Here is a 26986-nt window from a genome sequence, read left to right on the forward strand (position 1 = left end):
TAACCTTAAAGCCATGCCCTCTCGACTTGAGCATTGGTGCCCTGGGAAGGAGGCGCTGACTGTCTACCCTATCTATTCCCCTGAATATTTTATATACCTCTATCATGTCTCCTCTCATCCTCCTCCTTTCCAGTGAATAAAGCCCTAGCACCTTAAGCCTCTCCTCATATTCAATACTCTCTAATCCAGGCAGCATCCTGGTAAATCTCCTCTGAACCCTCTCCAATGCCTCCACATCCTTCCTATAATGAGGCGACCAGAACTGAACAGAGAATGCAAAAACAATTGTGTCATAGGTTTTCAACACAGAAGACACAATAAAGGGATCAGAAATATTGGGAAAACAAGGCATAATTAGAGTGAGGAATTTGACATAATTAATATTAGTAAAGAGAAAATACCATAGAAATTACAGGGACTAAAAATATACACATTCCCGGACATGAAGAGCTGGCAGCAAAGACTGGATGCATCAGTGGTGAGCTTGTAAAATTTCCAAGATTCCCAGTAGATTGATCGGAAGGTAACAAATTTAAACCCACTATTTAAGACAAGAGAGAGAGAAAAGGTGGGATTGTATGGTAGTTTGCTATTGGGAAATTGCTGGCAACTGTCAATAATAGTTCTTTGATTTTCAAGTGCGAGAATCTATAAGGATTCTGTACTTTGAAAATCAAAATAAGGCAGAGTAAACACAGTACAGTGGAAGATGTTTACTCTAAATCCCTTCAGATGCAGCAGTATTCAGAATATGGGTAAATTTGAATTATACCAGCAGCTGAAGGGTAATCTGGTAGAAGTTAATAAAATTATGAGAGGCAAAAATAGGGTAGATAGACAGAGTCTTTTTCCCAGGGTGGAAATGTGAAATACTAGAGAGCATAGGTTTAAGGTGAGAGGGGGAAAGTTTAAAGGAGATGTGTGATGGAAATTTTTTTTTGTTTACACAGAGAGTGGTGGGTGCCTGGAATGTGCTGCCAGTGTAGGTGATGGAAGCTGATATGATAGCAATGTTTAAGAGGCATCTAGACTGAACAGGCAGGGAATAGAGGGATACAGACCATGTGCAGGCAGATGGGAATAGTTAGAATGGCATCACAGTCAGTGCAGACATGGTGGGCCAAAGGTCCTGTTTCTGTACTGTACTGTTCTATGCTCCTGATGTAATTTTTATATGTTATTTGTAGTTTATAGTATTCATTTTTTTCAAAACAGAATATGGAACAATATTAAAATTCATAAATTATTAACTGGATTAGTTAGCACAGATAAATATTTCTTGAAGAGAAACTTACTAGATTTTTCATGCTCTTGAACTATGGAAGACTGTTTAAGAATAGAGACACAAGAAATTCTGCAGGTTCTGGAATCTGGAGCAATACACAAAAAGTGCTGGAGGAACTCAGCAGGTCAGGCAGCATCTATGGAGGGAAATAAACAGTCGAGGCAAAAGTCAGAAGCCCCCCACCTTCTTATTCTGGCTTCTGCCCTCTTCCCTTCCAGTCCTGATGATGGGTCTCAGCCCGGAATGTCAACTGTTTATTTCGCTCCATAGATGCTGCCTGACCTGCTGAGTTCCTCCAGCACTTTTTGTGTATTGCATGGGTGGGGTGAGAGAATGGGGAGAGTATTAATTAAAGGACAGAAACCCACAGAAAAAAATGATTCATTTTCAGGCTGATAGACTGTTCCAAATGGGGTGTCACAAGTCTTAGTACTTGCTGTTTACAATCTATATTCATGACATTGATGAAAAGACAGGGTGTGACATAACAGTCTACCAACAATATAAAGTTGAGTAGGAAAATGAGCTGTGAGGAGGATGTAAAGCACCTGCAAAGACACATCGACATGTGAAATGAGTGGGGAAGAAGGTGGCAAATAAGAGTGGAATGTGAAGTTATTACCTTGGGAAGAAAGATAGAAAAGCTTTTTCATGGAAAACTAATAAATGTTGATAGACAAAGAATTCTTGATACGGCTGCTTCATGAAAGGCAGGAAGTTATTTTTCAGATGCATAAAACAATTACGAAGGTGAAACGATATGGTGGTCTATAGTGCAAGTGGGATGAGAACAAAAGTAATGAAATCTTGCACCAATTGTACAGGACTTTTCCACCTTATAACATTTCTGCTCCCAGAATGCATGCAGTTCCACAAGATATATGCAGTTGTGATTCATTATTCCAAAGTTTTCATTCACCTACATCAGCTGAAGCTTAAGTATTACACATGAACATAATAAATATTACCCGACTCAACCTTGAAACTGCCAGGGAAACAGACATTTTAAACTCTTCAGGATTCTTTTGTGCAAGTGCAGTGATCAGACTTGTAGCAGCAGTTACAACACCCTGGATGGAAGAAGCAAAGGGACAATTAGGAATGGAATTATGGAAGAAAATTTCCAATGAATGGACATTATTGAAAGGAAATCTTGCTTTACGTTACCAGATGCTGGTCATTCAGAAGATGAACCACGCGCAAAGTCCAGTCCCCCATGGGTACTAGATCAGGAGATGTCCTGTATAACCGCAGCAGACACAGGGCAGCACTTTGCTTTGCACTTTCCATAGTATCCCTGAAACACAGGAACATAACTAAGAGCAGAAGTAGACCATAAAGCTCTTGAGCTAGGTCAGACAAATAAATCAGCAATCAGCAGTGATCCTTTACTTCATTCATTTTCCTGCCTAATCCCCATAGTATCCAAAAATCTAAGTATCTCTGCTTGACTACATTCAGAGACTGAGCATCCATAGGTTGTTGGGTAGAGAAAGATTCATAAAGATTCTTTAAAAATTCACAATTCTCTTAAGCAAAGTAATGGCTCAGTTCAATCCTATATGGCCAATTCCTTATCCGCATAGTTCCAGATGCTCCATCCCAAAGAAAAAGCCTCCCAGCATCTTACCCCATCAAGCTCTTTCAGAACCTTAGATACTGTATCTCATTCTTCTAAACTCCAATGAATATAGCCGCCACCTCCTCAAGTTCTATTTTTAGTACAGGTCCTTATCCCAGGAATCAATCATTGCACCACCTCCAAACTAAGAACACCATTTCTTCGGTGTAGAGACCAAAACCACAAACTATAGAGTAGGTGTGGTCTCTGAAAGTACCCCGATTCCTGTGTACATAATTACTGGTTTATCCTTTAAAAAAAAATTGCAAATTCTGTTCTTCCTAATCAAAGTAATAACCTCACATTTTCCCATTTGATACTCTAGCTGCTGCTTTCTTACACACTTACTTGCAGACAATTTCTGTTTTAATCCCAACTCCTGTTCCCACCCAGCTTTTGTTTTGCCAGCGATCTTGAATATGCTACCTTCTGTCTTTCATCTAAGTCCTTAATATGGAATATAAATAGTCGGGCCAGTCCCAATCCATTTGACACCCTCCTAATAATAGCCTGCAAACCTGAAAATGACCCAGTTATTCCTGTTCTGCCTTCTCTGTACTTTATCCATGTTAATATATTCTCCATAACCCATAAGCTCTTATATTATTTAACAAGTTTTTGTGTGATCTCTTTTTAAATCCTTTTTGAAAATCCTTAAACATTTGTATACTGGTTCCTCATTACCTCCTCTGTTAATCACAATCCATTTAAAAACTCAGGGAAACACCAAAGCTGATAGGCACCAAGATGTAATCTTGTTTCATATTAGCATCAATGTTAAATTCAAAAGGTACTTTATTTTTATCACAGATGGTTACCTCATGGAACACCTTGAACAGGCGGTGTATTTTTGTGCACAGCCAATTTTCAACAGAATCTTATAGATGCTATTACTGCTGATCCCTTTAGAAGGTGAACAAATCCTGTTATTTGCAGCTTTACTCTTACAAGTGCAGTGTTAAAGGACACATCAGTCTTGAGGCATCTTGTTCTAAATTGTGGCTTTCAGGGTAAATTCTTTTAGCAAAGTCAGAGTCTTTACAGCAGAACCATTGCAAACGCTTTGCCTTCCATGGGTACTTCTTTGGTAGCTCCTGCAGTTGGCTCTGTCCTCTCTACTTGTATAGTGTAATTATCTTAATGCCTTTTAGATGGAGTATGTAACCAGGCACAGAGGATGCTTGAATTTTAATGGTAAGTTTCCCCTCCAATGCCTTTAATTCCCCTAAGGGATCTAATTATTGACTGCTCCTTTCCTCAGGCACAATCTCTTTGATAGCATTTCCTACATCTATGAGAGTTGGTGTTTGATTTACTTCCTCTCTTATTAAAAGTTGGTGATTATCAGCTGTGGCAATGTCACAAGTAACGACATTCTTCAAGTATAGTACTTCGTAATGCTCAAACCTTCAGTCAAGTTGTTCTAGTTGTCAATCTAGCATCTTTATGTGTTCAGATTTTATTTGAAATAAATTGGACTAGTTGCCAATATCTCGGCCCACGATCCCAGCATGATTCAGATGGTCCCGAGCTAAGAAATTCTGTGAGCCCTTCTTTTCTGCAACTTCCTTTGCTATACTTGGCTAACTGTCAGACTTTCTCCCTCAACTTTCTTTCTTCCACTGTTTAAGACTCCCTGTCTCTGAGGTAGCCTAAGACAAAAGTTCAAGTTACAAGTTTAAAGCTTATTGTGCAGAGCCTTCAGCCCGCCTCTCAGACTTGTTTGTACTTTCACTGGGCGATTTTCAATTATTAAACATTAAGATTACAAGGTTAGTAGAGGACTTTTGTTTTGCAATGTTAGGTGCACGGCCCAAACTGTTGTGCACTTGAGTGAATGTGTCAAGATAACGTGGTGCTCACTCTCCAAGCATGCACATATGTAAGTGTCATCTGCGTACTACAGCTCGATGACTGAGGTTAGAGTGACCATGGTCCTGGAGTGGAGATGATGGACATTACTTACCCATTTGTCCTATGGATTAGCTCCAACAGGCAATTTTTTGAAGGTGATGATCAGCCCTGCGACAGGAATGACTGAGAAAAAAAGAACTGAGCCAATAACACAGCCTTGCTCGTCACCAGTTTGCACTCAGCCAGATTTAAGAGGAACGAGGTCAGAAAAGGGTCATGTACCAGATCTTTTCAGTTAGATGAAGGTGACAGAGCAGATTAGGGGATGTTCAGTAAATTAGTCACTGGTACCTGTCACGCTACAACTAGTATGGACATCCTTGCAGTCATTCATTTGGATGATGATGTAATATAACAGATGCTGGTGCCTAGATTGCGAGTGTTATGATGAAGTCTTTCATGCATCTCTCTGACAAAATAATGTTTTGGTTGTGACCAGACTGTCCCCAAGCATTTTGTCTAGAGGAAGATTCTGTTGGAGTTAACTTTCCCATCTCTCTTCTTGCCAAGCATGGCTTTCCAGAACTTTGTGTCTTTTCTGACCCTGACAATGAAGTTGCTCAGGACAATCGGGTTGTCTATGGTTTTATTGAGGTCAAAGCAGAAGCCCAGTCAGTTCCAGTCAGCTTCTGGTCATGGTGGAGGTGTGCATCACATGCCGAGCTTGAGGACAGATCTAGCACCAACAGGCTAAGGGATTACTCAAATGCAGTGCATTGGGAGACTACACACAGCTATCCCAGGTTGTATCTAGCAGGTAACCACAGACCTGCTAGAGTTTCTAAGGTAATCGAGAAAGGATACCACTGTTGTTGGTAGAGTCTCAGAAGGCGATGAGGAGGCATACAGGAATGAGATAGATCGGCTGGTTGAGTGGTGTTTCAACAATAACCTCGCACTCAACATCAGCAAGACCAAGGAATTGATTGTGGACTTCAGGAAGGGGAAGTCAGGAAAACACACACCAGTCCTCATTGAGGGGTCAGTAGTGGAAAGGGTGAACAGCTTCAAGTTCCTTGGCGTCAACATCTCAGAGGATCTTTCCTGGGCACAACACATTGATGCAAAAAGGCGGCACACCAGCGGCGCTACTTCATTAGGAGTTTGAGGAGGTTTGGTATGTCAACGAAGATTCTTACAAATTTCTATAGATGTACAATGGAGAGCATTCTGGTTGCATCACAGCCTGGTATGGAGCCTCCAATGCACAGGATCGCAAGAGGCTGCAGAGGGTTGCAGACTCAGCTAGCTCCATCACAGGCACAACCCTCCCCACCATCGAGGACATCTTCAAGAGGTGGTGCCTCAAGAAGGTGGCATCCAACACCAAGGACCCTCACCATCCAGGACTTACCCTCTTCTCATTACTACCATCGGGGAGGTGGTACAGGAGCCTGAAGACCCACAACGATTCAGAAACAGCTTCTTCCCGTCCGCTATCAGATTTCTGAACGCTCCATGAACTCATGAACACTACCTTGTTATTCCTTTTTTTTGCACTATTTATCTACTTCTGTAATTTTTAGTGATTTTATATCTTTGCATTACTGCTGCTGCAAAACAACAAATTTCACGTCATACATGTCAGTAGTAATAAATCTGATTCTGATACCTATCAGATTACAGGTGTCAGACATTTTGGAGATGATACAAATGTATTTACGGTGTGCTGATGTTCAAGAGAGAAAATGTTTAACTTGATAGATGGAGTGCCAATTAACAAGGCTGCATTGACCTGGATATATCAACATTCCTCATTGCTGTTGGAATTACATTCATCCAAGCAAGTATATGGTATTCCATCACATTCCTGACCTATGACTCACAGATGGTAAGGTGGCTCTGGGAGGAAGTGAAGTCACTCCCCTCAGAGTACTCAGCCTCTTGTAGTCAAAATTAATTTCTGGACAAGAACTGGACAATAACAGCAAGATTATTGATTGTCGATAGGAGGGATGGCTATTGTTGGAAGTGGTCCTCATCTGCCATTTGAATGCTACTTTGTCAAGTTTGAAATTTGTCCAGGAACTGCTGCTAGCAGACACGGAATGTGAGCAGCTACAATAGGAACTGAACACTGCAATCAATGAGCACGCCCATTTTCAATATGAATGAGGGAAGTTCACTGAGTCCTTTAAGGCCGCTGCATTGAGAATTCCTGCTGGGCTGACATATATTTTCTTCAACCAATTACACACATCTTCCGTTGTAGAATGAATGAAACCAGCCAGTGATAGTCTTTGCCAATTCACACTGACTTCACGTTTACTTCCATATGCTGCTTTGATGTTGAGTGCAGTTGAATTTGCCCCTTGTCTATGCTTGAGCACAGCTTCAATAAGTCTGGAGTTAGGTGGTCTTGGTAGAAGGCAAACAGAGCAATGGTGATTAACTGTTACCTGACAATACTGTTCTTGATGATTAGGTAGGTCAATGGAATGCATATTGGCTTGATTGGATTTGTCCTTTTCATAGAAAGAGCATACCACAGCAATTTTCACTTTATTGGCTTGATTCCAAGCATTTTACCTGTTGTCTAATAGTTTGGTTAGAAGTATGGATGGTTCTGGTGCACAAATGTCCAACTCCACAACCCAACTGTAATCAGGCCCGTAGTCTTTTCTATAAATTGCACTGGCTGTAGATTGGCCACTGTGGAGAACTTGGAGAATTGAATCATTCACACAGCATTTCTGGTTGAAGATGGCTGCAATGTTCAGCTTTGTCTTTTGCACTCATTAGTTGGGTTCTGCTGCCATTGAGTGGAGTAGTTTAGTTAGAAGTATGGATTGAGGATGGAGATGCTCAGAGCCTCCTCCTCCTGTTAGATATCTGTCTACCACTAGTCATAGTCAGATATTGCAGGACTTTAGGACTTTGATTTCACCAATTAGTTGTGGGACTACTTTTCTCTGACCATAGCAGCTGTGTCCTCTGCCTAACATACAGTACATGTAGACCTCAGTTGTATCTTCACAAATTTGGCACCTCGTTTTTATGCGTGCACTGTGCTGCTTGTGTTCAGCTCATCATCAATGGGAGTGTAGTCCTTCTCTGGGTGTGCATTTGTGGTGTCCAGTTCCAATGCCTTGGTCTATCTTGTGTAGCCATCCTAATTAATAGAGCCAAAGAGATATACAGCACGGAAGCAGGCCCTTTGGCCCATCGAGTCAGCACTGATTATCAACCACACATTTACACTCATCCTACCTTAATCCCATTTCTTAATACTCTTAAATATTTAGTTATTTTCCTTGATGGTTTAGGCCATTGCAATAGTTAGTTAAGTGGCAATCATTCTTTTATGGAGCTGGAATCACAGTTATGCCAAAGCAGGTAGGAGTTTTTAATGACAATTTGGTAATCACCATTTAATTAATTAAAACTGAATTCAAATTCCATAGGGACTTGAACTGGAATACCAGATCATTTACTCAAGCCTCTGGATTACCAGGAACAAAGAATTTACTACCTCAACGCACTGTGTAATGAATTGATCTGTATAAACGGTATGCAAGACAAGATTTTCACTGTACCCCGGTACAAGTGACAATAATAAGCCAATTCCAATTCCAAGTATAAAAACAGAAATAAAAGCATCTTCAACCTGAAATGTTAACTATGTTCCTCCCTCCACGGATGCTGCCTGAGGCACTGACTGTTTCCATCATTTTCTCTTTAAATTTGAGATATCCAGCACCTGCAGTCTTTTTTGTGGTTTTCATTTGCTGTTGAATTGTAGGCCAGCAAGCACCAGGACTTTCAAATGGTGGTCAAGAAGTCAAAGGCAGGCAATATTTTTTGCTTAAATCATAAATATATTTTGGAGCTGAGCAGCAAAAAAAACTGCAAGACTCAATAATCCAGGTCACTGACTGCCTCTTTATCACTTGTTATGTTCAACCTGGTTTGTCCCTAGGAAATATTACGGCCTTCCTGCTCCTGTGTTGATGTGCTATGATAGCACTATTGGAAACTGTTTCATAAAAGGAATCATCTCATCTTTTAAATATGCAATTTTTCTTGTCATGCTAACACTTACCCAGCAACAAGTATTTTTGGAACCTCACCAACAAAAGCTTCTGCCATTTCCTGACTTCCAACATTTGCTATGCAGTGCAGGGCCAGGCCCATGAAGACAGGGTTGCGGCTGGCTAGGTCATTCTTCAGAGCATTGTTTATTAAACGCATCAGCTCACTGTTTGAATTCATTAAGACCGAGATGAAAAGATAACCCTGTAAATGAGTTACAAGGGATAATAAATATAGAACTTGTATAAAAGCATGTGGCACTGACACAAACACCATCTGATTCTCTCCTCCAACAAACACATCGGCTAATAGCTGGATGACCATTAGTCATCACAGAATTGTGAAGTGCGTCACTCAGATTTAACAACAGATACACTCTACCTCCCCATTTTTCTGCACTTTATCTCCCCATTTTTCTGCAATCAATGTGATGCACTCACCACCAGATCCCAAATGTAAAACCCACAGTGAGTGGGGTGATTTCCTGCTAATTGCAGAATTGCATTCACTTAATCTTGCTAAATTAATCTTGTTTATGTTTATGTTAATCTTCCTGTTCCTTTTTCTCTAGACTTAGAGCACAATGCTAGAAGAGAAGGATGATAGTTCTGTGTTATACTGGTAAGCTGTGGTGACAAAATGGTGTGATTAGATGGTGGTCCTGGGTCTTCAGACAAATGGAAGTTGAGAACATGTGGGAAGTGATGCAGAAAGTACAACTCCAGCATTGTGGAATCTGGAACTTTCGGCTGGGAGTACCAGAATAGCAAAAAGTTTTTCATGCAACTGCGTTATTAGCTGAAGCTGTGGGGCATGGAACAAGATCCAAGCCTTTGGGATATATGGGAAGGGACTTCTGGGTGGGTCAGCGTCGGGAAGGTGGCAAAAATTGATGGAGAAACAAGGTGAGGATGGGGTGCTGGAGAAGATTACTGGCTAAGAACATGTAAGTGATTTACAGGATGAGAAAGAATGGCAGTATGTTTGAGTTATAGTGTCCCAAGTCACCAGAAAGGGAGAAGAACAGGAGGCAGGGAAGGGGGCTGGGACCAGTGAGAGTGAACGAAGGAGACAGATTGTCCGAAATGGTGGTAAAGAAAGACTCAGACTGACAGCCACCAAAATACTACCAAACATCGGGCTAATATCATCTGTGGTTCAAACGGGAAATTTCTGTGATATCATACCCCCAACACCCACCTCCTTTACTCCACACTTAAATGCTTTATGCTTTGGAAAGATATTTGATCTCAGCTGGACGAATATCACAGAAAATAGCACCTGGAGGGAGTACAACAACCCCCTGTCCAATCATGCAAAATACAGATCACTGGAGGGAAATTGAAAGACTTTTATATAATTTGGGTGGCACAGTGGTGCAACTGGTAAATTCACTGCCTCATAGCACCAGAGACCCGGGTTCAATCCCGATCTCTGGGGTTGTCTTTGTGGGCTTCGCACATCTCCAAGTGCTCTGGTTTCCTCCCACATTCCAAAGGCATGCAGGTTGGTAGGTTAATTGGCCACTGTAAATTGTAATGTGTAGGTGAGTGTAGAATCTGGGGGGAGCTGATGAGAATGTGGGGAGCTCATGAGAATGTGGGGAGAATACAGTGAGATTAATGTAGGATTAGTGTACATGGGTGGTTGACAGTCAGCATGGTCTCAGTGGGCCAAAGGGCCTGTTTCATGCTGTATCTCTCTGTCTATATCTATATAGTAGCTTTTATATGCCTTTCAGAGCATCCCAAAACGTTTACACCCAACAAAGTTTTCTTTAAGTGTGGTTTTGCTCTATTGTATGAAACAGGGCAGCCTATTTGTTTACAGCAACTTCCCAAAAAACAGCAATGTAATAATGATCTGATAATTTTTATTTAAAGACATTAACTGAGGAATGAATATTAGTCAAGAAAGCAGGGATACCTCCTCACTTCTATAAAATAACCCCTTGGGAGCCTTTACATCCACCTTAGAGAACCAATAATTTAACACCTCATCTGGACAATGGTACTTCCAAAGATGGAGCATTCCCTCAGCACTCAACAAGAACATCAGCAAATATTTGTGTGTTCAAGTGCTGGAGAACAACTTGAGCCTACAGTCTTCTAATTCAGGGGCAAGAGTGCTATCAATTTAGTCATAGTTAATGGTGGTACAGCGCTGTGAACCTCTGGTGTTTGTGGTGTATATATATAAAAAAATGACGGATGAAAATGTAGATGGGTGGGTTAGTAAGTCTGCAGATGACACAAAGATTGGTGGTGCGGTGGATAGTGTAGAAGATTGCCAAAAGTTACAGCAAGATATAGATCAGTTGCAAATGTGGGCAGAGAAATGGCGTATGGAGTTTAATGCTGGCAAGTGTGAGGTGTTGCACTTTGGGAAATCAAATGTAAAGGGAAAGTACACAGTTAATAGCAGGATCCTTAACAGCATTGATGTACAGAGGGATCTTGGGGTCCAGGTACATAGTTCCCTGAATGTGGCCACACATGTTGATAGGGTGGTAAAGGCAGCATATTGGCATGCTTGCCTTTATTAGTTCAAGAGTCAGGAAATTATTTTGCAGCTGTACATATCTTTGGTTAGGCTGCATATGAAGTATTGCATTCAGTTCTGGTCATCCCATTATAGGAAGGATGTGGAGGCTTTGGAGAGCATTCAGAAGAGGTTCACCAGGATACTGCTTGGATTAGAGGGCATGTGCTATAGGAGAGGTTGGACAAACTAGGGTTACTTTCCCTGGAGTGGTAGAGGCTGAGGGGAGATCTGACAGAAGTTTATGAAATCATGAGAGGCATAGTTAAAGTAGACAGCCAGTATCTTTCTCCCCAGGGTCAAAATGTCTAATGCTAGAGGGCATGCATTTAAGGTAAGAGGGGAAAAGTTCAAAGGAGATGTATGGGGCAAGTTCTTTACAGAGTGGTGGGTGCCTGGAGTGCGATGCCAGCAGTGGTGGTTGAAGGAGGTTAGGGGCTGGGTATTCAACAGTGAGTAACTCACTTAGTGACAGCCCAATGTCTTTCCACTATTTATAAGGCATGTCAAGACTGTTATGGAACACTCTCCACTTGTCTGATGAATGTAACTTCAACAGAACTCAAGAAGCTCAGTGCCATTCTAGATGAAGCTTGATTAGCACCTCATTCACCCACTGTAAGCATTTATTCCCTCCACCCCTGAAGCACCATGGCTGCTGTGTGCACCATCTACCAAATGCACTGCAGTTATCCACCCATTCTACTCCACCTGTGCTTCCCAAACCTGTGGTCTCTACCAACATAAGGACAAGGGGAATAGGTGCATGGGAATGCCACTACTTTCATCACATGCCATCCTGGCATGGAAATATGTCATTATTGCTTCATTGTTGCTCGGTCTAAATCCTGGAACACCCCACCCAATAGTACTGTAGAATTATCTTCAATTTAGATCAAAATGGAGGGGGTATGATGAAGTTACTTTCGACTCAAAGCTGCTGAGCTGGAGCCAAAGCTTCACACAATGTGATGCATAAGGGATGCGTAAGTTATCTGTTTTCTGCAGGTAGTCATTCATTGAGTCATACAGCACAGAAACAGGACCTTTGGCCCAGCATGTCTGTGCTGACCATCAAGCACCCACTGTCACGACCCCTAGATTAAGTACTGCAGAACAGCATGGTACGAGTATGAATGAAGCGAGAGTTTGCAGCCTATGGGAATGACCGCAGGGTGGGAGTGCAAGCTAACCACAGCTTCGTGGTACAGGACACCATTCAAACCAGGAAGTGAAAAGCAATGCATATTAAGGATATTTTAGATCTAGTGTTGTGTAATGAGAAGGCTAATTGATCGCTGTTAATGGACCTTTAGGGAACAGCAACCATAATATATCCCTTCAAAGTAAAAATAAATGCAAGAAAAGTGGTTTAGCTGTGGCCATTAAGTGCAGTTAAAGACAGTATTAGATCTTGGGAAATGGTTTATAATGTTGCTGGGAAGCTTGAGGATTGGGAAAATTGACACAACTGGAAAATTTTAGAAGTGGGGAAATAATTGGATAAGCTAGCAGTATTGAACAGAAGAAGCTAAGGGAGAATTCAGGTAGATAAATAAGAAAGCCCTATTTCCTTTAGCAGAGGGGCAAAAACCAGCAGGCAAAGGTTTTAAAATTTTGGTAGAAGGATTGGTGGGGGAGGGGGGAGATGCAGAAAAAAAATCATCTAGAGAGTAGCTGCATTCTGGAACTCACCAAAGGGTGGTGGAAGCAGAAACATACAGTATACAAAAAAGTCACTTGGATGTGTGCTCGAAGAGTTGTGATGTACAGGGCTATAGATCCAGTGCTAGAAGGTAGGATTAGTCTGGAAAGCACTTTTTCAACCGACGTAGACATGATGGACCAAATAGCCTCCTTCTCTGCTGTAAATTTTTCGTAATTCTATAACTGCTAGTACAAACGTCCACAGCAATGGACAAAGTACTGCAAAACCTTCACTAAATGCCACTAAAGCAATAAAGGTAAACCCAGTAAGGTCCATTCTGTGCAGCATTTATCTTGCAGCTCAAATTAGGTTCACTATTACGATACTATTACCAATATTGGTATTCAAATTGCAGGTCCTCCCCAGGTTATGAAAACCCAACATGTACAGTCCATAGATACGAATGAGCATCTGGGAGATTGGCAGGATGGATTTGCTGGTTGCTGTATGAGAACTTGGCTTGCAGCAATATCTGAATTGTTGAGTTAATCGCCCTGGTTTAACTACATGTTGCCCTTGGTTGGCCTATGCTCTTATTTAAATATATTACTGGGTGGCCGCATTTCCAACTTGCAAACTGTTTGGGTTATGAACAGTTCTCAGGAACAGAACCCTGTTGTAACCTGGGGAGGACCCGTACTTCTGACAACTCAGTCAACTCCATTCTCCATACGCATCTTTTTTTTCTCGTCCCACTGCCACACAGTCTGACGATTTGTTTTTGATCAAAACTGGCTAGATCGGGTTGTCATGCTCAGACCACATATCTATTAGGACTTTATACAGTAAAGATTCCCTTCAAAATCCTATTATTCTTGTGCATGTCAAGGACACAACAATTCTGTTGGAACACCACTGTCAATTTAGATTCAAGAATCAAAACAGAAGTTCATTTGTTAAATTATACCAAGATGGTAACTACTGTCCTACTTACAATTTGTTTCTCTGTGTATTTGTTGGAACTAAGCAGGTTAATTGCCTCCATGTGACCAAAGTCAATGTCATGACCAAGGAGGAAGATGAAGAGTAGTTTGCAGACATATTTTTTCTTACTGTAGCCATCCAAAGCCTTGTCACCTGCAAATCAAAGCAAGCAACATTTAACAAACATATTCTTAACCATATTCCCTGTTCATATTATATACTATATGAAAAGCATAGCAGGTGTACCTCCCACGAGTCAATACTTTCTCTCAATCTGCTTGAAAGGGGATTATGTGCATGTGACTTTGGAATACTGGAATGCCAAGATTTCCCAAATTCTTGTGCAGAACTGTAATTTTCATCACAATACTAAACAATACTAAGCACTTCAATTAAACTCAATCCCATACCACACAGACTACCAATTGCATGCCCTACTTCAACTACGTTTTAAGCCAAACTATATGCGGTGATTTTCTTGGTTTAAAGCAACCTACAACTTAGTATTGGCAGTCTGCACTATTTTCACATGTTAACTTACTAATGCAAAGGTTGAACCTCCATCCTGAAGCACACCATTGTAAAAGTTTCAAGTGGAACTTCATGGAAAAAAAACCTGAATTGTGGAGTGATCTGTGTATGATGATTGTTAAGGTAAAAGTAAAAAACACAAGAAATCTGATTTATATCACAAGTACCGCAACTTCAGATGGAGATGGTATGAAGATCCTTTACCCATTGTTCCTTAGTTTGCAGTAGATGGCATGGAGGTTCCTTTACTCCAGATGGTCCACATTGCTTCAACAATGACCTTCTTTCCACTAGATGGTCGAAAGTGAGGATGTTTGTCATCAGCAAATGACACAATTCATACCTGCATGCAGCAAATCCTGGACGATGCTCAGGCATGGGCTAAAAAGTGGCAGGTAACATTCACATCACTGAAGTGCCAAACAATAACTATTGCAACAAGACAAAGTCTAACGACCTACCCCTGACACTCACTACCATTACCATCCTCATCCTGGGGATCATCATTGTCCAGAAACTGACTAGACCAGCTATAAGTACTGTGGCTATAGGACAAGTATTTTCTGCAGCGAGTAACTCACATCTTGAAACCCTAAACCCTCTCCTTCACCACAAGGCACAGATATGATGGAATACTCCCATGTACCTGCAGCTCTAACCATACACTAGAAGCTTGATTGGCAACCCAGCCACCACCTTAAATTTCTACCTCTAGACACGATGCCTCCAGTATATGACATGGAAGTTCTCACCTGGGCTACTCCAACTGCGTCGCCCAAATCCCTGATCTCTACCATTAAGTTCCACATTATACCTTTTTCCTTCCTCACACATGCTCGCAGTTTTGAAATTAAGATCAACTGGTGCTATTGTTTTCTCAGTTTTTCATTGTCCCGACAATTTCCAGGTTATTCGAATTAAAGTTCACTACCACATTGTTCCCCTCCAAGTCACACACCATTTTAATACAGGAACACATTTCTGTCCTTTCATTGTTGCTGGGTCCTAATCCCTCCTCGACAACATTGGGGGACTATCTTCACTAGAAGGATGCAGCAGTTCAAGATGGCTGTTCAGTAGCACCTTCTCAAGGGCAATTAGGAATGGGCAACAAACGCCGGCCCTGCCAATGTTGCTCAGACCCTAAAAATAAATCAAAGTAAAACTTACAGCAGTGGATTGCGTGGAGATGTCTTACACCAGATGTTCCACAATTCCTGTAGGAGACGATGAGAAAAAACCTTTATAGCTGATAGTCCACAGCTCATTCATTCTTCATTCTTCAGCAGATACCTCCTCCAAGCAATTAAGCAATCCAAATTCTACCAATAAAATGGGATATGGGGAAAAATGGGAGAATAATTTAGCTCATGGTGAAGTGGTGGAGCAGACTCGATGGGCTGAATGACCTATTTCTGCTTTATCTTGTGATCTTGTGATCTTTCATTAGCAACATTGTTTTATATTCAACAGGATTACAAATCCTTCATAAACTCTTTCACAGACTTTGCCCTCCTGAGCTGGTTTTTAAACCCTCTTAGGAACTCTTCATGTCTCATGCACCTTGTCCTTCCACTCACTCACTAACTCAGGTCTAGGGCATGGTCACATAGGTCTCACAAACTCTCCATGCTTTAACATATGAGACTCCCAAAGCTTCACTCCAAATGACATCAAGAAGTTTTGCCTTCACCTTTCTTGGTTTGAGTCTTCTCCATATGGAACTCGTAATAAAGAAGTACCTGGAAGTACAAGATATTCCTTTGCTTCCATGACAAACAGTATCAGTTTGCTACCCTTCAATTTTTGAACATCATGCAAATGCACTCCTTTTCTTTTCACAACAAGCATGAGAGAAATTAAGGCAAACTGGAGGTGATGACTATGTGGCCTACAAGCTTGAATTCGAATAACCTGGAAATTGTCAGGGCAATGAAAAACTGTGAAAAGAATAGCACCAGTTGGTCTTAATTTCAAAACTGTGAGCAAGTGTGAGGAAGGAAGAAGGTATAATATGGAATTTAATAACCATATTGAGGCAGGTGCATGCATGCACTCTGTAAGTCTGCATGTACCTGCCTGCCTGCTAACCATGTGCACCTGATGATTTATTAGGTAAGTTTTATCTCAGTCTGAAGACCTCTTACCCACAATCAACAATCAAACACAGTGCATAAATCAACCTACTGCTGAACCATAAAAATTGTGTTTGTCTGAACTTCAGTTCCCACACAATTCAACTCAATGGCCATCAATTTAGGCCAATCAAAATGTCACTGGCTGGGGTGTGGGGAGGAGGAATAGCAATGAAGGTTGAAAAGAGACAATGCGCACGTGAGCTAACCGAGGGTGCTAAGGGAAGGGAGAAGACCATTTTCATGTGACTTTTGCAGAGTTTTTTTATGTTCATTCAAGGGAAGTGGGCTTTGCAGGCAGAGCCAGCATTTAACTGCCCATCCCAGGTTGCCCTTGAGAAGGTGATGATAAGTTGCCTTCTTGAACCACTGCAGTCCTTGAAGTGTGGGTATACCCACAGTGCTGTCAGGAGGGAGTTCCAGGATTATGACCAGGCTACAGTGAAGGAACGGGGATACATTTCCAAGTCTGGATGGTGTGTGACTTGGAGGGCAACTTCCCGGCGGTGGTGTTCCCCGTGCTTCTGCTGCCCTTGTTCTTCCAGCTGGTAGAGGTGGTGGGTTTGGAAGGTGCTGTCTGAGGAGTCTCGGTGAGTTGCAGCAGTGCGTCTCGTGGATGGTACAAACTGCTGCTCCTGTGTGTCGGTAGTGGAGTGGTTACAAGCAATGAGGGTTGAAATGGAAAACTTTAAGGTAGAGAAAAAACAAACTGCTGGAGGAACTCAGCAGGTCAAGCATCCTCTGTAGAGGCAAAGAGATGGTCGATGTTTCAGTTTGGGACCCTCCATCAGCGTAGAAGAAGGATAGCCAGTATAAGGGCGGCACAGTAGCGCAGCGGTTGGCGTAATGCTATTACAGCGCCAGCGATCGGGGTTCAATTCCTGCCGCCATCTGTAAGGAGTTTGTACGTTCTCCCCGTGACTGTGTGGGTTTCCTCCGGGTACTCCGGTTTCCTCCCACATTCCAAAGACGTATGGGTTAGTAGGTTATCATGGGTGTAATTGGGCCGGAAGGGCCTGTTACTGTGCTATATAAATGAAGTTTTAAACAAGTGAGAAGGGGCTCGTAGGTGACAGGTGAAATCAAATAAGGGAGGGACAGTTGGCAGATGGAGCTGGTGGGGCGGAGGGAGGTAGGGGTAGGTGGGAAGTTTAGAGAGAGAGGGTGGTAGACCAAACAGAGAAGGGAAAAAAAGGAAAGAAAAAGGATTAGGCAGATGAAACCAGGTGGGGGTGGGTAAGGGATCTAGATAACAAACAGGAAAGAGGGTGGAAATGAAAAAGGTGAAGAAAGAGAGAGAGGGGCTGGGTGGACCACTAGGAGTGGGAAAGGAACACAGGGGGTGTGGGTTACCTGAAGTGGTCATACCATTGGGTTGTAGACTACCCAGGCGGAATATGTAGTGCTATACTTCTAGTTTGCATTTGGTCTCACTGTGGCAGTGGAGGAGGCCGAGGACTGACAGGTCAGCGTGGGAATGGGGAGGGGAATTGAAATGACATGAAACTGGGAGCTCAAGGTGGCCATTGTAGACAGAGCACAGGTGATCTGCAAAACGGTCGCCTGGTCTATGCTTGGTCTCACCGACGAGGAGGAGGCCACATCAAGAGCAATAGACAGGGTCGGTGGAGATGCACGTGAATCTCTGCCTCACCTGGAAGGGCTGTTTATGTCCTTGGACGGTGGTGAAGGAGGAACTGTAGGAACAAGTGTTACACCTCCTGTGGTTGCAGGGGAAAGTGCCAGGGGATGGGGAGGAGTGGGTGGGGAGGGATGAACAGACCAGTGAGTCACAGAGGGAATGGTCCCTGCAGAAAGCAAAAAGGGGTGGGGAGAGGGGAAGATGTGACCAGTGGTGAGATCCCATTGCAGCTGTCGGCTATAACAAAGTATGATGTGCTGGATGCGGAGGCTGGGAGGTGAAAGGTGAGGACCAAGGGAACTCTTTGTTCTGTCTGGGGGGAGCGGTTGGTGGTAAAGAGGTGGGGTGAGAGCAGGTCCAGGAAATGGAGATGTGAATGAGGGCTCCATCAACCACAGTAGAAGGAAAGCCATATTTCTTTTCAGGTATCCTGGAGAAAGTATCTTGAGAACAGATGCAGTGGAGACCAAGAAACAAAGAGATGGCAATAGGGTCTACCTGAAGGTGGAGTCCTGTTTTGTGATATGGATTTCTGTCAAGGGTTTGGAATGCAGTGCTAGTTTCTGATATTAAGATTTAGGTGATAAGTATACATTGATCTACTGCCCTACAGGCATCCACTGCTTTCTGGGACAAACCAATCGAATATACTTTGCAACCAAGAGCAACAAAAAGAACATGAAATTGAGATTTATCAATGAATCTGTATCCAAGGTCATATGAGAATAATGTTGAATAATTAGTCAGAGAAAGGTATAATTCCAGGGTACAGCTAGACAGCATGCCAATATTCAAGAAGGTGATTAAACATGGTCAGGGCAGCAAAAATATCCTGGAAAAATATTCAAATGGAAAAGCATCCAGAAATCATAATTATTGTAATGAATAAACAGCACTGATACCACACAAAAAATTGTTTTTTTTGATCAACGGAATGTTTTATAAGACCTAACAGAAAGATCAGTCAGGGCTGCATGCAATTTACCCAAGTGCCACACAATAGATTAATGCAGAGGCAGGGAACAAGAAAAATGAAAACAAACAAAAAAAACTGAGAAAAGGTGTCAAACGAGAGATTCTGCAGATGCTGGAATCTGGAGCAACACACAGAAAATGCTGGAGGAACTCAGCAGGTCAGGCAGCATCTACGGAGGGAAATAAACAGTTGACGTTTCGGGTCGAAACCCTTCATCAGGAACGGAAGGGTTTATTCCTGATGAAGGGTCTCTACCTGAAATGTTGACTATTTATTTCCCTCCATAGATGCTGCCTGACCTGCTGAGTTCCTCCAGCATTTTGTGAGAAAAGGTGCTGTTCAGGCTGTTCAGATTGCCACAAGGAACCCACAAAGGTTGGTCCAAATGGGTTGTTTCTACAATATATATTCCACGTACATGTTTTTTGAGGAGGTTATTGATGAAGGTAGAGCTGTGGGTGTTGTCCACATAGATTTTAGTAAGGCATTCAAGGTCCCTGATGGTAGGCTCATCCAGGAGATTAAGATGCATGGGATCCATGGTGACTTAGCTGTTTGTTTGAATTCAGAATTGGCTTGCCCGTAGAAGACAAGGTAGTGGTCGATGGGACTTATTCTGGATGGAGATCCGTGACTAGTGGTGTTCCGCAGGGATCCATACTGGGACTTCTGTTATTTGTGATATACAGTGTGGATATGGGTGGAGAAATGGCAGATGCAGTTTAATCTATGCAAGTGTGAGGTGTTGCACTTTAGGAGATCAAATGTAAAGTGAAAGTGCACAGTTAATGGCAGGATCCTTAACAGCATTGATGTACAAAGTGATCTTGAGGTCCAAGTCCATAGCTCCCTAAAAGTAACCGCACAAGTCGATATGGTGTTAAAGAAGGCGTAAGGCATGCTTGCCTGTATTAGTCAAGGCATTGAATTCAAGAGTCAGGAAGTAATGTTGCAGCTTTATAAAGCTCTAGTTAGGCCGCATCTGGAGTATTGCTTTCAGTTCTGGTCATCCCATTACAGGAAGGATGTGGAGGCTTTGGAGAGGGTGTGGAAGAGGTTAACCGGGATGCTGCCTGGGTTAAAGGGCATGAGGAGAGGTTGGACAAACTAGGGTTGTTTTCTCTGGAGCAGTGGAGGTTGAGGGGAGACCTGATAGACATTTATAAGATTATGAGAGGCATTGATAGAGTAGACAGCTGGTATCTTTCTCCCAAGGCAGAAATGTCTAATACTAGAGGGCATGCATTTAAGGTGAGGGGGAAAATTTCAAAGGAGATGTGCGGGGCAAGTTTTTTGTTTACACAGAGAGTGGTGGGTGCCTGGAATGCGCTGCCAGGCATGGTGGTGGTGGAGACAGATACAATAGAGGTGCTTAAGAGGCTCTTAGATAGGCACATGAATATGCAGAGAATAGGGGGAAATGGGCCATGTGCAGACAGAAGGGATTAGTTGTCTTTAGATTAATTAGTTCGGCACAACATCGTGGGCCAAAGGGCCTGTTCCTGTGCTGTACTGTTCTATGATCAATGTACGTAATTCTACTTTGTTTCTGCCATATGCGCAACCAGCAGCTCAGGCACAAACTTCACCCAAAATGTTAGTAGTTTTAAGAAGTGTCTTTTCCCTTGTTTTTCTGTTCAAACTTATGGCCAAATGTCAAATCTGCATTGAATCAGCAATACGGTCTTTTTTATATTGTTGTTTCAAAGTTTACTCTTTGATATCATTCAGAGTGGCAATCTGATACGAGTTGATGACAACAGACATTTTAATCAGAGTTTCCGGCCATTATTGAACAGTAATTCACTTAAAAGTAATTAAATGATTTTAATAAGTTACCAATTCATTTACTAGTTACAGCTATTATCCCTTGCTAATTTAAGTATGTATACCTTTGAAACAGACCCATTAATATCCTTACAAATAAAAATGGTTTAATTTTTAGAGCTTCCTTGTGGGCCTCCAATCAAGTGCAGGTAATAGAAATTTCTCATGATGACTTATTTGATCTGGGACGTTGCTTGTTTCCTGGATATGGGTTGATTCTAGCACAATATTTTATAACAATGCAAAAATCACAGAAGAAAAATCAATGCTGAAAGTAATTCCAGTTAAAACTCAACAAACCTTTGCACTGATTTTGCGAACTTCAAGTAAACTTCATTAAAAAAAAGCCACTGCAGCTAAATGGACAAACCAGGCCAAGGTCTGTGGTTAAATAAATCACAATGTCACAAAACAAAAACTGAGCCATTGATCTCATAGGACTTATTAGTTAGTGGTTTCTATACCAAGTTCTGATATATTCTTCTTTTTTTAAAACAGATTTCTCCTAAGAACACCACAAGCAAGCTGTTACAGACTTGAGCATGGGTGAGTTCCCTTTTCTCAGCACATGTAGGGCACCATCAAAGCCAACAGGCCAATATGTTTATTCTACTGAGGTCCAAATCTACATTTTCTTGATAATTTCACATTTAATTATCAACCCTCTGATTAGTAATAATACTTGCTACAATAAATGCAAAACAACCATTTGAAACTTGTGGGAGTTGACACAAATCTACCCTAAAGAATCCTGCAATAACCCAAATCAGTCCTTTAACATGTAGAATCTTATATATTAATTTCCTCCATCATAGATGTACTGTGACTTCTGGGCATATCATTTACAAAATGCACTGCAGTTTCTAGCCAAAGTCACTCCAACAGCACCTCCCCGACCTGAAATCTTTACCAGTGAGAAGGCAGGACAGCAGCCACATGAGAACACCAATACCTGCAAGACACATATCATCCTGACTTGGAAATACATGGCTGTTCTTTTATCATTGCTGGGTCTAAGTTTTATAACTCCTTGCCTTACGGGACTGAAGTACTACATTCACTTAAAGGACTGCAGCTATTTTTTAAATCCATTTTTGTAATTTGAGCATCATTGAAAAGGCCCTTGAGAAGGTGTTGGTGAGCCGACCTCTTGAAACCATTGTAGTCCTTCTGGTGAAGGTGCTCCCAACAATGCTGTTGGGGAGGGTGTTTCAGGATTTAGACTTGGCAACGACGTAGGTCTCGTGATATATTTCCAAGTCAGGATGGTGTGCAACTTGGAGGAAAACCTGCTGCTGCTGGTGTTCCCAAGAGACTGCTGCCATTATACTTCTTGGTGCTGGAGGTCATGGATCAGGAGTTGCTATAGGAGTGGCTTGGGCGAGAAGATGCAGTGCATTTGTAGATGGCACACATTGCAGCCAGTTGCACTGATGGTGGAAGACTGAAAGTTCGGGATGGCAATCAAGAAGGCTGCTTTGTCCTGGATGGTGTCGCGCTTCATACAGGCAATGAGAGAGTATTGCACCATGATCCTGATGTGCCTCGCAGAAATGGAAAAGCCTTGAGGTATCAAGCGGTGAGGTTACCCAACCTCTGACTTAGTCTTCTAGCCATGGTATTTATGTGTTCAGTTTCAGGTTATTGGTGGGGGACTCAGCAATGATACTGCCAATAAATGACAAGGATGGATGATTACACCAACCTGCTGGAAATGGCCATCTGACACTTTTGTGACACAAATGTTACTTGCTCCTTTGTCACCCATGCCTGAATGTTGCCTCGGCCTTGGTGCACGCAGGCATGCACGGCTTTGTTTGCTGATGAATTGCAAATGGAAATGAACATTCTTCAATCATTATTGAACATTCCCACTTGTGATATTCTGATGGAAGGAAGGATATCGATGAAGCAGCTGATGATGGTTGCACCTGGGGCATTGCCCCGAGGAATTCTTGCAGTGAGGTCCTGGGGCTGGGATGTTTGACTTCTAACAATCGCAGCCTTCTTCCACAGTACGAGGTACGACTCCAGCCATTGGAGTGCCTTCCTTTTGATGTCCAATGAGTTCAATTTTACCAGGATGTATTGATACTACACTTGCTCAAATGTTATCTTGATATCAAGACACTCACTCTCACTGTACTTCTGGAATTCAACTCTCTATATATGTTTGGACCAGAGCTGTAAATGAGTCTGGAATCAAAAAGTCCTGGCAAAACACCAAATTGGCTTCAGTGAGCAGGTTATTGGTGAGTGAATGCCTCTTGATAACACTGATGATTGAGAATAGACATTGGGTGGTAATTAGCCAGATTGAATTTGTCTTGCCTTTTGTGAACAAGACCAGACTGGGCAATTTTCCACACTTTTGGGTAGGTGCCAGTGTTTTTACTAAAACAGCTTGGCTATTACAGCTGCTAGTTCTGGAGCTGATTCAAAACTACAACTGTGATGTCATCTGGTCTTGTAGCCTTTGATTATACATAGAGTATTCTCAGCTATTTCTTTATATCACATTGAGAACTGGCTGAAGACAAACTTCTGTGATGGGGGAATCTTAGAGGGAAGCCAAGATGGATCATCTGTTGGGCACTTCTGGCTGAAGATGGTTGTAAATGTTTCAGCCTCATCTTTAGTACACGAATGCTGGGTCTCAGTATCACTGAGGGTGAGGCTGTTCTTGGAGTCACCACTTCCCACCAGCAGCTTAATTGTCTACCACTTAAAACTAGATGTGGTAGGAGTGCAGAGCTTCCACTTCAGCTGCTAGCTGAGGTCTCTTAGTTGTCTACTGTGTGCTGTTCCAGCGATTCAACATTCATATCATCTTTTAATTCAGCTCTAACTAGATTAGCACTTAATCATTTTTAGGTGTTCTTGGTGTTGCTCCAAGCATGCCCTCCTGTGCTCCTGAAGGAACCAGGGGTGATCCCCTGGTTTGACAGTAACAGGAGAGTGAGGCATATGCTGAGCCATGAGGTTATAGATTGAGGGTCTACACTTCTGCAGCTGCTGATAGTCCGCAACACCTAATTAGTGCCCAGTTTTGAGCTGCCAGGTCTTATGTTAAATATTGAGCATGCCAGTAGTACCAAACCACACTGAAACACCCTCCATTAGGTTAAGATGGGTCTTTATACCCACAACTCTGTGGGGATCATTTTTACAATTGCTATCCTAGACAGAATGCACCTGCGCAGGTAGACTGGTGAGAACAAGATTAAGTTTATTCCTCATTGAGTCATAGTGTAATACAGCACAGAAAGAGGCCTTCAGCCCAACTAGTCTATGCTAACCAAGATTCCCATCTAAGCTCATTCCATTTGTCCACATTTGGCCCATATCCCTCTAAATTCTTTCTATCCATGTACCAGTCCAACTGTATTTTAAATATTGTTAATGTACCTGCCTCAACCATTTCCTTATACTGACCACCCTCTGGGTGAAAAAGTTGCCCCCAGGTTCCTATTAAATCTCTCCCCTCTCACCCTAAACCAGTCCTCCAGTTCTTTGATTCCCCAACCCTGGGAAAAAGACGTGTGCATTCACCCTGTCTCTGCCCCTCATGATTTTATACACTTCGACAAGATCACCCCTCATTCTCCTACGCTCCAGTGATTAAAGTCCTAGCCTGCTTAACATCTCTCCACAAGTCAGTCCCTCAAGTCCCAGCAACATACTTGTAAATTTTTTCTGCACTCTTTCCAGCTTAATGGCCTCTCATGTTGGTTTATTCACCTGCTGCCACACTGGGTCTACGACAGGCATGTCCTTTAGGACTCCAGCACTCTTGGTGATGGACATAGAAGTCCACCAGCCAGAATACGTTCTATGCCCTTACTGCTTTCAATGCTACTTCCAAGTATCGTCCAAAATGATGAAACAATGATTCATCAGCTGGAGGACAGTTAGTGGTAATCAAGGGATTCCCTTGCCCATTTCTGACCTGGATTCCAATGGCTCCTTCTTGCCTTTATACCCCTATGCCACCACCTCTGGTGGTTCTGACCTACCACTGTGATAAGACGTATCCAGAATTACAATGGAGCAACCTGACACACTAGATGTTGACTTAGCTAGGAGCGACCTTGGTGTGTCTAAATTTAGTGCTCATGTCAAAGGCAGCTGGCCCACCCAATGGTTCAGAGTCAACTCACCACAACCTCCTCTCAAGGATGGACATTAAACATTGGTCACCAGTGACGGAGGGAACAAATGTTTAGGAAGTTGAATGGCATGCCATCAGGCTGCTTGAATACATACTCATCCAAGCAAGTGGAGGGTCTTCCATCACAGTCCTGACTTGTGTTTTGTGGATGGTGAAAAGGCGATGGGGTGCCAATAAGTGAGTCACTTGCCACAGGTTACCCCAGCTTGCTCTTGGAGCCATAGTATTTATATGGTTGGTCTGAATGAGTTTCTGGTCAAGAGCAGCTCCCAAGATGTTGATGGTGGGGATGATGGCAAGGCGATTGATTGTCCACTGTGGGTGGTTGGACTCTGGTTGGAGAAACTCATTGCCTGACACTTTAATGGCACAAATGTTCCATGCTCATCATCAAGCCATGTCTTAATATTGTCTAGGTCTTGCTCTATCAGGCATAGAATGATTTATTTTGAGTTCCATTATTATAGCCAGCAAGATCCACTAGAGTCTAAATGCAAAATTAAGGAAAAGTTACTGATGAGAGGAACTATTGCCATGCTGGTGAGATATAATGTGTGAAGAATCAAAGTTTGTTTTGAATTGAGAACAGGGGACCAATTATGCCACTAGGAAATGACCATCAGCAGGTAGAAATGAGATGGAGGAGCAAATTTGCAGGCAGATTAAGGAAAGGTCTAAAACAAAAATAGAAGTGATAATGGGGTCATCAATAATGATAATACAAAACTGAGTTTGTAGAACTGTTGGCTGGACAAAGTGGAGAAGGAATTTCTGAAATGCATACATTGAGGAAGTAGCTATAAATCAGGAATTGGAAGCATCACTAGGGACATCGTACTGAGCAAATTGTTGGAGGACAATTCCACAGATCTCATGCAATTCATCATGGGAATCTTAAATGTGGCTAGTGAGACAGTTGATGCATCGGCTTTTATTTCCCAAACTTCAGGAAAATTGGGAAAATAGCAAATGTAGCTCCTTTAATCGAAACGAGAAATGAAAAGCAGGAAATTACTTGACAGTTATCTTAACACCTGTCAAAGGGAAAATGTTAGAAGTAATTGCAGGGCACTTAGAAATATTCAAGGCAATCAGCCGAGGTCAACATGGTTTTGTGAAAGAAAGATAATGTTAAGCCAACTGATAGGAAATCCTTGGACAAGTAACATGCGCTGTATATAAAGGGGAACTGGCGAATGTACAAAAAATTTAGTTTTCCAGAAAATATTTAATAAGCTGCTGCATCAATGGTCATTATGGAAAATAAAAGCTCATGTTGTAGGGGGTAGCATATCTGGATGGATATTGACTGACTAAAAGGGAGTAGGCAGAAATTTATCTTTTTAGATCTAACCAGACGTGTTACATACGAATTGGCGCTGGGCCCCAATTTTTGTTTTAACAATTTATATAAATGATTTGGACATAGGGACCAAAGGTATAATTGTTAAATTTGCTGATAACTCAAAGATGGGTGGAAGTAACTTGTAAAGAGGATGTAAGGCAGGTACAAAAGGGTAGAGGTTAGTTGCCAGTCAGCGAAGATTTGGCAAGTGGAGGATAATGTGGGAAACTGAAGTTGTCCATTATGGCAGGAAAATGAAAAAGCATATTATCTAAATAGTGAGAAACTGTAGAACTCAGATGCAGGGGGATCTGGTTGTCCTCGTGCAAGATTT

General features: G+C 42.2%; 1 protein-coding gene across 1 annotated transcript in view; it reads right to left on the reverse strand.

Annotated features, from left to right (window-relative positions):
• LOC127577906 (AP-2 complex subunit alpha-2-like) overlaps window positions 1-26986 on the reverse strand; it is a 93950-nt gene that overhangs the window by 50752 nt on the left and 16212 nt on the right. The window contains exons 3-6 of the mRNA XM_052029555.1: window positions 14036-14178; window positions 8863-9056; window positions 2453-2582; window positions 2254-2355 (exon numbers count right to left, since the gene is read on the reverse strand). Of these exons, the coding sequence (XP_051885515.1) occupies window positions 2254-2355; window positions 2453-2582; window positions 8863-9056; window positions 14036-14178 (569 nt within the window). The remainder of the gene's footprint in view (window positions 1-2253; window positions 2356-2452; window positions 2583-8862; window positions 9057-14035; window positions 14179-26986) is intronic.

This window comes from Pristis pectinata, chromosome 14, assembly GCF_009764475.1.
Source record: "Pristis pectinata isolate sPriPec2 chromosome 14, sPriPec2.1.pri, whole genome shotgun sequence".
Classification (NCBI taxonomy): domain Eukaryota; kingdom Metazoa; phylum Chordata; class Chondrichthyes; order Rhinopristiformes; family Pristidae; genus Pristis; species Pristis pectinata.